At 35.8% G+C, this 12,687-nt stretch overlaps 2 protein-coding genes across 2 annotated transcripts in view; both read left to right on the top strand.

Moving 5' to 3' along the window:
* Positions 1 to 2,117, top strand: part of LOC110030352 (ABC transporter C family member 9-like) — a 6,309-nt gene extending 4,192 nt beyond the window's left edge. Inside the window, exon 3 of the mRNA XM_020733024.1 lies at positions 2,106 to 2,117. Coding sequence (XP_020588683.1) covers positions 2,106 to 2,117 — 12 coding nt within the window. The remainder of the gene's footprint in view (positions 1 to 2,105) is intronic.
* On the top strand, positions 2,054 to 10,810 carry LOC110030349 (putative ABC transporter C family member 15). The gene is made up of 10 exons (XM_020733021.1): positions 2,054 to 4,468; positions 4,675 to 4,761; positions 5,163 to 5,834; positions 5,938 to 6,102; positions 6,832 to 7,126; positions 7,229 to 7,443; positions 9,407 to 9,712; positions 9,807 to 9,870; positions 9,974 to 10,213; positions 10,293 to 10,810. Exons 1-10 carry the CDS (start codon positions 2,456 to 2,458, stop codon positions 10,424 to 10,426), a joined length of 4,191 nt encoding a protein of 1,396 aa, XP_020588680.1. The 5' UTR covers positions 2,054 to 2,455; the 3' UTR covers positions 10,427 to 10,810.
* Positions 10,811 to 12,687: the final 1,877 nt, after the last annotated feature.

Here is a 12,687-nt window from a genome sequence, read left to right as displayed (position 1 = left end):
TATTCCCTCACTCATTCTGTCTCATATACAGAGAGAGAGAGAGAGAGAGAGAGAGAGAGAGAGAGAAGTTTACAGTTATAGTTAAATATTTATCCTATATTGATTTTACTGAGCAATGGATACCTAAACAGATTAATGATGTGTTGTGAAATTTAACGCGGAATAAAACAGGAATCGACACAAACTAGAAGAACACGGAGATTTAACGAGGTTCGGCAAAGAATTGCCTACGTCCTCGGGAGCGAGCGGCGGTTTCACTATTTCAGAGAAGTTCAATTACATCCCATAGGGTTTCCCATATAAATAGACATATACAAACCCTCAGATAAAACAACAATCACGCCCTCGCTCCTCCCAACCCCCTTTATTCCAAGAGACACTCCTTTTCACCAGGAGACACGCCTCTTCAAAAGAAACTCCAACTCCCCATATATGAGCCATATCTAACATGATGCACTACTATATCCAAATGCCAAAAGTATATAAAGAGTAACTGGCCAATCTGGCTCAATTTTCTTCAGAACCTATAAATAGAAAAATAATTTGGTAAAAGTAGCCAGTAATGTTTTACTTTTATGTTGCTAGTCATGGCTGTCAATTTTACACTGATTCAATGGACCTTTAAAAATTAAAAGATAAACAAGGTAGCTGCAAAAACTATAATAGATACAAAAATAGTAATGTTTTACTTTTATGTTGCTAGTCATGGCTGCCAATTTTACACTGATTCAATGGACCTTTAAAACTTAAAAGATAAACAAGATAGCTACAAAAACTATAATAGATACAAAAAATAGATACAAAAATTACAAGAAAATTTAGCTTGCACACACAACTTGCATGATAGACTGGTCCACTCTACAACAGATAAAGGCGTAAAGACAAAATACTAAAGAAAACTTACCCACCGATAGAATTCATCGATATGGTAAAGAGTGAAAAACTTGTTTCTTGTATTAATGACGCAATATAATAAAGACTGAGGTGAATTGTTAGTACTCAGCAATAATACCTAAAAGAAGAGGTAACTGGGCTCTGTGGAGATAATAGTGTGCCAGAAAACGAGTAGTTGTGCAGAAAGACGAGCATATAGAGGTGCAAACTTGGATTAATAAGCCATCATATACTACAGACCAATCTGTTTATTGGAGTGATTTAAACCTCTTCAAGAGATTTGGGTCAAGGTGTTATCGGTCAAACGTGGAAATCTACTTACCTTGTACTTGGAATATCCTAAAGATAGATTCCGCCATAACAAAATGGGTTTGAATCAAATGACCCTGATCTGAATTCTATAGCCAGTGTGTGTAATTACCTGAGTTGGTGGATGAAAATTCATTCTCAACAAGAAAAGATAAAGACTGTATGAGCTACGCAACATTTCATCTAAAAATGAACCTTCTACAAATTCAATACTGTATAACAGATTAGTGATAACCTACACATTGCTAGAAATAATGTGCTGTATGACACTCTAAGCTATACTCAATACAATCAAACATGTTTACTATATCAGCATGCAAGTATTGTTTGAATTCAATGCATTTAGGAAACTCCTGCAAGGCATTTAACGAGTAGGTTTCTTCCATAACTTAGAAAAAGGTTAAGTTTGACAAGAGACACTGGTGTTTAACTTCATTGCAACCTAAAAACTCATTATCTAGACCTTCTATCCATAAAAATTTGCTGCAGGACCTTATAAGCGAATGAAAACATGTTTGATTTGCATTGAGCATGGCCATAATGGCCGAAGAGGAAACAAAACAAAAGAATATTACCTCCATACATAAATTGTGAAGAAAAGAATTATATAATGTTTATTTCCTGAATGCTGTAAGCTTTCAATAAGTCAATATTAATTTCAACTACTAAGATGCACTTTTGACAATGTAGTTTGGGTGCAAAATTATGTTATCATGTTACGTGTTATAAATAAATCAATGACGTAAAATGATTTTGGACATCTTTATTTCCCACCATCAATCAGAAATGTCCCAACTATAGGGAAAAAACAATGTTTTGACAGTTTTTTTTGCCAACTCTAACCTCTCAATGTCATTTTGATTTCTCAGATTATGTAAAAAGGGTTTCTTCGTGCTCTGCAGGATTCCGGCTGAATTCTTATTGGAAAGAATGGTTGCAGACGAGTTCCCCATGCTTTTGGAAGAACATTTTCATATTCCTTAATCTCTTTTTCCTGGTTTTATTTTCAGCTCAGTTCATCTTTAAAATAATTCTTGACCGTAATGCACGAAAAACAAAGTACAATGAGGAAGAACAAAAATGTTCAGTAGAAAAAGCTATTCCTGGAAACATAAGAGTTGGAAATTCATACCAAGTCTGCAAATGGTCTTGCTCAGCGATTCTGCTCTGCCAAATTCTCGAGCTCCTATTATTCCCATCAAATAAATATGACGGTCAATGTGAACTCTCAGTCAAATTTTTTTCTGAAATAATGAAGGCGCTATCATGCATTATTATGCTGGTAGGCATTTTCACTTTCAGGAGAAAAGCCACCATCATAATCCCCTGGACAATTAGATTATTATGCCTGAGTATCTTCCTCGAGTTTGCAACCAGCTTATTTTTTAAACTGCAGTTTATCCTTTCACACAAGTTGAAGATGGGAGCAAGAGAACTTTTAAATATGATTGCTCTCTTTTCCTGCATGTGCCTGACAGCAATGTCAGTCAGGGGACAAACAGGGATCAGCGTCACCTCAAGCAGTGTAAATGAACCGCTGCTGAATGGTTCTGTGGAGAAACAAACAGAAACTAAAAGAGAATGCCCGTATGGGAGAGCAAGTCTTTCTGAACTCGTTACTTTCTCCTGGCTCAACCCATTATTTTCCATTGGAATCAAGAAACCACTGGAACAACATGAAGTGCCTGATATTGATGTAAAAGATTCTGCGGAGTTCCTATCACAATCTTTTGATGAGTGCCTTGAAAGAGTGAAGGAAAAGTATGGATGGAAGAACTCATCTGTTTACAGGGCGATGTTCTTATTTATACGAAGGAAGGCTGTAATCAATGCATCTTTTGCAATAGTAACCGCAGCTGTTTCCTATGTTGGTCCTTCATTGATAAATGATTTTGTAAGTTTTCTAGGAGGAAAGCGGAATCACAGACTTCAGAATGGATACATTCTAGCGCTGGCATTTCTTAGCTCCAAGTTTGTGGAGACTGTGGCTCAAAGACAATGGATTTTTGGAGCTCGACAGCTTGGTCTGCGTCTAAGGGCAGCTTTGATTTCTCACATTTACCAAAAAGGAATTCATCTATCAAATCAATCAAGACAAAGTCATACTAGTGGGGAGCTTATCAATTATATGAGTGTTGACATCCAAAGAATCACAGATATTATGTGGTATGCAAACATTATATGGATGCTTCCAATCCAGATCTTGCTGGCAATTAATGTGCTTTATAGAAATCTAGGCCTTGGTGCTTTCGCTGGATTAGCAACTACATTCCTTATAATGGCATTGAATATTCCGCTTACACAAAGACAAAAAAATTTTCAGTCCAAGATCATGGAAGCCAAAGATGATAGAATGAAATCAACTGCAGAGGTTCTCAGGAACATGAAGATTCTCAAGCTTCAAGCATGGGACACGAAGTATCTTCTAAAATTAGAAAACTTGCGTAAAATTGAATGTGACTGGCTGTGGAAATCTCTAAGACTTCAAGCGATTTCAGCTTTTATCTTTTGGGGTGCACCAACTTTTATCTCAGGAATCACTTTCGGGGCATGCATACTGATGGGAATCCCTCTAACAGCGGGGAGAGTTTTGTCTGCATTGGCGACATTTCGAATGCTACAAGATCCTATTTTCAACCTGCCTGATGTGCTTTCAGCATTAGCCCAGGCAAAAGTGTCTTCTGACAGGATAGCCTCCTACCTAAAGGAAGATGAAATAAAATCTGATGCAGTAGAAGTCATTCTCAGAAATGAAGCAGAGCTTGAAGTTGAAATAGAAGAAGGGATTTTCAGCTGGAAATTGGAATCTGTATCCCCAACACTTTGTAATATACAGTTGAGAGTAAGAAGAGGGATGAAAGTAGCTATATGTGGGTCAGTTGGTTCAGGGAAGTCTAGTCTAATATCAGCGATTCTTGGAGAAATACCAAAATTGGGAGGGACAGTAAAAATAAGTGGCAGCAAAGCATATGTACCTCAATCCCCTTGGATATTAACTGGCAACATACGGGAAAATATTCTCTTTGGAAATCCATATGACCATAATAAGTATGAAACAACTATCAAGGCGTGTGCTTTAACAAAGGATTTTGAGCTCTTCGCCAGTGGAGATCTAACAGAGATTGGAGAAAGAGGAATCAATATGAGCGGCGGACAGAAGCAGCGAATTCAAATTGCTAGAGCAGTTTACCAGGATGCTGACATATACCTTCTTGATGATCCTTTCAGTGCAGTTGATGCTCACACTGGAAATCAACTATTTAAGGTTCCTTTCTTTTGTCACTTGTCACGTCAAAGATGTATTTGAATGCCTTTTGACAATTACGCCTCCCTACATCGAGAATTCATTTCTACAAAATTTAAATAGAAATTGAAAGCATTCCACAGTGGAACAGAGAGGGCTAATCGCACAAATTGTCAAAAGCAAAAGTTTTTTCTGACGCTAAGGGAATTATTTTTTGTATTTTGAAGGAATGCCTTATGGGGATTCTAAGAGAAAAGACAATTTTCTATGTTACCCATCAAGTGGAGTTTCTCCCAACAGCAGACCTTATCCTGGTTAGTGAGAAACACGCCTTAACTATTAAAATTTCAGAGCAGAATCTTGGCCTCCAATGAAGAAATTTAGGGTCTGTTAGATTTAGTGAAAATGCCAAATATTTGCATATAAAGTAATTTTCTTATATTTGATTTGTAGTGAAGTTCATTGTTCAACATTTTCACAATCAGATGACAAATAAATGCAGCCAATTTGGCTTTATTTATTTTGCAGTTTGCTTTAGATGCATTACATTCCCAGCCAATCAAGCTTCAAATTTAAGTATAACACAAATGGACTACTAAACTATCATACAGTGAACTACTGTTTTGCCAATTTAAGCTGCCTTAAAGAGTAAATTTATTTTCTAACTGTAGAGCAACTATAACAGAAGCTAATAAAAAATATTATCAATCAACAGGTGATGCAGAATGGAAGAATAGCACAGTCCGGAAGTTTTCACGAACTTTTGCACCAAAAGACAGGATTTGAGGTTTTAGTAGGAGCTCACAACCAAGCTCTCCAGTCAATCTTCAATGCAGAAAACTCAAGCAGAAGTTTTCAAACAGAAAATGGAAGGATAGCAGGAAATTCAACCACTGATGAATGTGATTTAGAAAATTCTAAAGACACTCAGCTGCAAAGAATTGAAAAGCAAGAGTCCGCACAGGATATCTCTCAAGATGTTGCTGAACGAGGAAGACTAACACAAGATGAGGAAAGAGAGAAAGGTAGTATTGGGAAAGAGGTTTATTGGTCATATCTGACAGCTGTGAGACGAGGGGCTTTAATTCCAGTAATAATTACAGCACAATCCCTCTTCCAGATACTGCAAGTAGCAAGTAACTACTGGATGGCATGGGCTTCCCCTCCAACAACAGATGCACCAGAAAAAATAGGAATTAGTTTACTTTTCACAGTATATATAATTATGTCAATTGGGAGTTCACTTTGTGTGTTGGCCCGGGCAATGCTAGTAGCAATAGTTGGTCTTTTGACATCACAAACGCTTTTTGAAGGCATGCTTCACTCTCTGCTTCGTGCACCGATGTCCTTTTTTGATTCAACGCCAACAGGACGAATCTTAAACAGGGTTAGTATTCAAATACCTAATTGATTACACATTTTATTCAGTATGGCATCGAACTATTGAATGAGTAGTTGGAAATAATTATAAATGCATGACTTCTAAATAGGCCTCAACAGACCAAAGTGTGCTGGATTTGGAGATAGCAGGAAGGTTAGGCTGGTGTGCCTTTTCGGTAATACAGATCCTCGGGACCATAGCAGTTATGTCACAAGTTGCATGGCCAGTTTTTGCCCTATTCATCCCAGTGACAATCATATGTTTCCGGTATCAGGTAATATGTCAATGCCACATAGTAGCAACTCACACTAAAGGGCCCATCTTTTAACTTCCTGATTACAAATTAAGTAATTGCAACTGCAAACAATGTAAACAAACTGATGTGGATAAGTAAAGCATTTACTCACACTAAAGGGCCCATCTTTTAACTTCCTGATCACAAATTAAGTAATTGCTGCAAACAATGTAAACAAACTGATGTGGATAAGTCAAGCATTCAGATAATAATCTTCATCTTTCCATTTTTTAAAATAAAACAAGGATGTAACATTGCACAAAACTCCAGAGATTGCATGGTAACATATCAACAAAGGTTGCCATGCCCAACCTTTACCCCTAACATTGCCATAATTTAAACCTATGATGAGAGATTTTCTCTAATTTTGTACATTTAGGAGGGCATACCAAGTTTATGGAGCTCTTGCTCAGAAAGGCATGGCAGGAGTTGATGTACGCAGCTTTAGCCATACATCTAAAAAGATGCTTTGCAATTGTAATTGAAAACTAAGACACTGATAAAAAATTTAGAGACATGTTACCCACTATTCACACTTAACCAATATCTGTACATATTTAACAAAACACCCTATATGAATTAATGACAGTTCCATACACTAGATAAGCCCTCTTTATTTTAAATCTATATTTACTAATGAGACATATATAATAATTAGCACTCAATCCTTAGAGTCCTTGATCTTCATCTACCATTTTTTTACTGTAGAGATATTACATACCAACTGCAAGAGAACTTGCGCGTCTGTCAGGAATCCAAAGGGCTCCAATCCTACATCATTTTGCAGAATCACTAGCTGGAGCTGCGACTATCAGAGCATTTGGACAAGGAGACCGCTTTACAATAGCAAACCTCAGTCTTATTGACAATCACTCGAGGCCATGGTTCCACAATGTATCTTGCATGGAGTGGCTTTCATTTAGACTGAATATGCTTTCAAATTTTGTATTTGCATTCTCTCTCATTTTGCTTGTAAGCCTTCCAGAAGGATTTATCAATCCAAGTAAGAATACTGATCATAAAAAAGAACCCTTCACTTATTTTTTTAAGAAAATTCATCTGTTAGTCATGACATCTGACCTCTGGATTTGTTTATCCTTTGCAGGCATTGCAGGATTAGCAGTAACTTATGGTCTTAATCTCAACTCCCAGCTAGCAACTATCATCTGGAATATTTGCAATGCTGAAAATAAAATGATCTCAGTAGAAAGAATTGTGCAATACTCACGGATCCCCAGTGAAGCACCTTTGTTGATAGAGGAAAACCGACCACCAAGAAATTGGCCAGAAACTGGAAACATATGCTTTAAGAATTTGCAGGTAATGTTGCACCAACATTGTCAATAACAATTCCAAAGCAAGAATTTTGCATCATAATAAATATATAATTGAAAAGCAGAGCCATATTTTCTGCAGGCTTAAAAAATTATCACCCTGATATCTCGATGATGAGAGAGTTCTTTATTTTGTGTTAATTCTGAGTCAAATTTTAGAAGACAGATTGTATTGCTAGAAATTTCATATTCAACAAAATTAAATGCATACATATATAATATAATTTCATTAAAATGTCTAATATAAATATAGATTCATATTTAACCAAATTATATGTAGATTCATATTGTAACTACAAACTATCCTTTATATCCACACATTCGTAAAAAAACCATTCATGTACTCTGGTTGCTTTGATAAATATATTTGTCTATGCATGATTCATGTGTTGGTGTGGATTTGACATGTTTCAAAGGAGATGCTAAGGACATTTTCAGGACTACTAGTAAGAGAATGGTAATATTTCTCAATATCCAAAATTTATATAAAATTTCATTAAATGCTTTTTCATAACTCTATCATAATTCAACCCTATTTTCTTTTCTGAGATTTTTAATGAGATTAATAATGATAACATAATGATCTAGAAGCAAATAATATTTAACTAATAGATCTTTTAATCTTGTCTACTATTCAAATACAACCTATTTACACTGTTTATAATTATCATGTAGTTGATCCCTATTCCCTATTCATTTTATACTAAATATTTTTCTTTAAGATCATGCTTCATATCACCGCATGTAAATTTAGCTGCAACGTTTGACCAAAATGATTTGAGTTCACTAATTTTGATTTAGCGCATTTACCTTTTCGGTAGTCAATCGATGCTTCATATCACCGCATGTAAATTTAGCTGCAACATTTGACCAAAATGATTTGAGTTCACTAATTCTGATTTAGCGCATTTACCTTTTCGGTAGTCAATCATGCATACGGTAATGTTCAAGGAAATCTTTTAAACTATCAATCTAATTTGGAAATTCTATAGACTGAGACCTCCTACTGAATATTGGAATATAATTTTGAATCTCATCATAGTCATGTTGTAGTTGTCTAGAATTATATCTTACCCGATATCAGCCAACTTTTTTTCATCATGCTAAGGAAAAGGTCAGAACAACTTTATTAGACTGGAAAAATATTTGAGAATAAACAAAACATCCCCCTTACCATATGTTGTTGCTAAGAGACCATTTTCTGATCAAGTTTTTGAACACAAGACGAGTTCTTCTGAGGTGGAGAGAAACTGATGCAGCAACTTATCCTTGCCTAATCACCATTATTATATTAGTTAACTCTGTTATTAGTACTATTAAATAGATGTTTAGTGAATATACTTTTGTGTTAGGTGTTATGACCATTCTACCTTGTGGTAGTGGAGAAATGGGAAGGGTCTCCAACTCCCCAGATATGAGCCATATCTAACAGATAGAAAGAAATTTCCCTTTCTTCGTACGTGACAGCTTTTTCCTACTTTGATAGACAGAAATTTCCCCTTCCAGTTATCTTTTTTTGTGCTCTTCTTCTTCCTTGATGCAGGTTGCTGCACCAACAAATACAATTATACATAGGCATATTTCACTGATGGAGTGCACATGTTTGGGTTCATTTTCCATTTTAATTACTTATCTACAATTATTATTCAAAATTTTCTTTTGAGTTTCTCAATTTTGAGTTATAGTCTACACTTCAAACAAATTCACTAAATCTATCCATGTCCCTCACAGCAGGTAGACGTGAAATGAGCCAATAGATTGAGCATCATATTTTCAATTTCAATGTGTTAGAGGAGAAATGGGATTGCTTAGTTACTATAAAGCAGAAAAAATAAAAAACATGTCCAAATCATTCAATGGATGCAGTTAACATAAAAACTCAACCGCTACTTCTAGACATTCATATTAACTGGCATTTTTCTTTTCTATATTGCCTCTTTTTACTGCAGGTTAGATATGCTGAGCACTTGCCATCAGTCTTAAAAGATATCACATGTACAATACCAGGTAGGAAGAGGGTTGGTGTGGTAGGAAGAACTGGAAGTGGGAAATCAACCCTAATCCAGGCACTTTTCCGCATTGTTGAACCCAGAGTAGGATGCATTATAATTGATGGTGTGGACATCTGCAAGATAGGTCTTCATGATTTGCGGTCAAGGTTGAGCATCATCCCACAGGATCCCACATTGTTTGAGGGGACAGTAAGAGGAAACTTTGATCCACTGAGGCAGTACTCGGATGAAAGAATATGGGAGGCAAGTTTAGTTTATCAGAACAATTCTTAGTTTATTAGAAAAATTTAGAAAAGCGGTCTGCTTCTAACATAAAAGTACTGTAATGATTGTACAGGTATTAAACAGGTGTCAGCTAGGTGAAGTGATACGTAGCAAGGACAAGAAAATGGATTCAACAGGTAAAGCATGTTGTTATAACCCAGCAGAATAAATAGCTCAAATTTCTTTAAAAATAAACATGATTTCATTATTGTAAGGATAATACCATTTATATTATTGCAGTTGTTGAAAATGGAGAAAATTGGAGTGTTGGACAGAGACAATTGTTTTGTTTGGGAAGAGCCTTGCTAAAGAAGAGCAGCATTCTTGTTCTTGATGAGGCGACAGCTTCTGTGGACTCTGCTACTGATGGAATCATACAAGAGACCATTCGCAAAGAATTCAATGACTGCACTGTAGTTACCATAGCCCATAGAATTCACACTGTCATCGATAGTGATCTCATTTTGGTTCTTAGTGATGGTGAGAGTTTCTGCACTTTAAAGAATAATAATTATTAAAACCAAGATATTAACAGTGAATTACTTTCCTTGCCAAACAGGAAGAGTCTTGGAATATGACACACCAGCAAAACTACTTGAAAGGGAAGACTCGTCATTTTCAAGGCTCATAAAGGAGTATTCAATAAAATCGCACAGTTATAACAAACATTATACCGTGCAAGGTTCAACCTAAATGCTTTTAGACATCTGAACTCAACTGATGTGACAATGCTCATTAAGGTGAAGAAGATGATGCGGCCAAGATGGACAACATAAATAATAATCTAATTCTTTGAAGAGTAGAATGTCAACATGCACATTGAATAATTGACAAATCTTGCTTGAACTTTATTAGACTGGGATGCACTGAGAAATGAACCTAACGGTCAGGTGGATTCTAATGCAGTGGCTATATGGTAAACCGTAAAAAATATTCCTTGTTTGGTTAGCGGTGTTAACGTCTACAGCAGCATGTACTTGCCAAGAATAACGAACTCGTAAATTTTAAAACAAGAATAAAATTTTTTGAAATTTCTCTTCCGCCAGAGACATGCATGTACTTTCAATTCTTCATAACCAATGCTTCTTGCATTACTATTGCATGCATTGTCCTTTCCAATCTAATGCAGTTATATTATTCCTTAGAAACTGTAAAATCATTAGTCATACCCTCATTTACCTTGATTAAACTAGATTTACTAAGAAACATGGTAGAAAAGATGACCTTAGAATTTTGGTATTAAGTGTTCAAAATTTATGCTTTAGAAGAGCTGGTCTGCCAGAATACTGCTTTTTTTACTTTCTATAAGTTGGAAAGACAGAGAAGGAACTCTATGGAATAATCACTGTAGAGAAAAAACGAATCTGAGATGGATAGAATAATTCTTCTTCTCTTATTATTCACATGTAATACCGCCAATATGTAATTATATGAATGAAAAATAATAGGAAGGCATAATTACATCACTTCTGACTCCCTCGCCAGTAGAGAATGATAAATAAGAAAAGAAAAGTGCAAAGAAAGGTTCATGAGTTTTCTCTAATATGCCCTCTCAAGATTGAGTCCAAGTAGAGGACACCAATTTTGACTTGTTTTCTGAGACGGTTGCAAGAAAAAAATTTGAAAAAAAGAAAGAAGAAGATTAGATGAGACAAATGGAACTAGCGATACACAAAAATCGTCATTTTGGCATTGTTGGTATGAAGTGGAAGTCAATGATGATGTGTTTCATTATGGAGTGAGAGATATGATTGGTGCATAAGTAGGTTGCCTAATATTGCTTGTCACGATAATTGGTAGGTGGCTAAAGGAAATGAATATCAAGTTCACAACACTCAGATTGCACCCATGTGATTTCAAAAGTGAGAGAAGCAATGACATCATATTCAACTTTGTAGACCACTGAGTTAACGTGTGTTGTTTCTTGGAGCAATAGGAGAAAGCACTTGGATTTAGAAATATAATATCTAAAGTTGTGGATGTTTGATTGGTAATGTTCCCAGCAAAATTAACATCCAAGAATCCATGAAGCGCCTATGGAGGAATTAACGTGTGTTGTTTCTTGGAGCAATAGGAGAAAGTACTTGGATTTAGAAATATAATATCTAAAATTGTGGATGTTTGATTGGTAATGTTCCCACCTAAATTAACATCTAAGAATCCATGAAGCGCCTATGGAGGAGACCATAGAATACGTCAAGCAACACCCTTGTGGTTTCTGGTTGGTTGATGCATGACATGTGAGAGCTTGTAGAAGGAAAATACAATGTCTAGCTGCATGTGTGAGCAAGATTGTCACGATCTCCAATAATGAGCTGAAACTTAGAGAATTTGGCGAGGGAGACACCATAGAAAACTGTAGGTGTACGATTAGAAGACATGTGAGTAGTGAAATCTTTGGCATTTGTCATGATTCTGCACATAGAACAATTAGTTGGCTTGCTCAAACATAGTTGATTAGAACTTCTAGGCTCAGGAAAAGTTCAGGGAGGGTCAAAAGTGAGTAGGAAGAGTCCTAGGACACTTGAATTTATTTTAGGCTCACTAGGTCCAGGGTTCTTAATGGATGCCTAAGAGTCAAATTGAACTTAGTCAGGCTTAGATTGGATTTAGGGTTCCCTTGGTTCCAATATAAACTTGTTATTGTACCAAATATATTAAATGAGCTAAAGTTCAATTAGAGCTCAATCTGAAGCTGGAGGAAGAATTAGGCTAAAAAAAATCACCTAGAGATTAATAAGAAGGGATCCAATGTCTATGGGTGAATGCTCGGGATTTGATTTAAATTCTCCTCACCAAAATTTAGGTTAACATGTATTTGTAGTCTTGCTATGATCTATTTTCATTTCAAGAACTTTTTTCACTTTTCTCAAATTCTTTGTCAAACTGAAATGAAAAAAATTCTTCATGTCAAACTTCATAAACAATTATGACTTCAAATCATTGTTTTTTTT

The sequence above is a fragment of the Phalaenopsis equestris genome, unplaced genomic scaffold, assembly GCF_001263595.1.
Source record: "Phalaenopsis equestris unplaced genomic scaffold, ASM126359v1 Scaffold000703, whole genome shotgun sequence".
Lineage (NCBI taxonomy): Eukaryota > Viridiplantae > Streptophyta > Magnoliopsida > Asparagales > Orchidaceae > Phalaenopsis > Phalaenopsis equestris.
This window is presented reverse-complemented; position numbering and strand designations above follow the sequence as displayed.

What these genes read in the sequence shown, in the direction of transcription:
- LOC110030349 (XM_020733021.1), top strand. Translation starts at nt 2,456, where the DNA reads ATGAAGGCGCTATCATGCATTATTATGCTGGTAGGCATTTTCACTTTC. An exon ending in CAGGACGAATCTTAAACAGG is followed by an intron (nt 5,835 to 5,937) that starts GTTAGTATTCAA and finishes ACTTCTAAATAG; the next exon opens with GCCTCAACAGACCAAAGTGT. An exon ending in AGAAGGATTTATCAATCCAA is followed by an intron (nt 7,127 to 7,228) that starts GTAAGAATACTG and finishes TATCCTTTGCAG; the next exon opens with GCATTGCAGGATTAGCAGTA.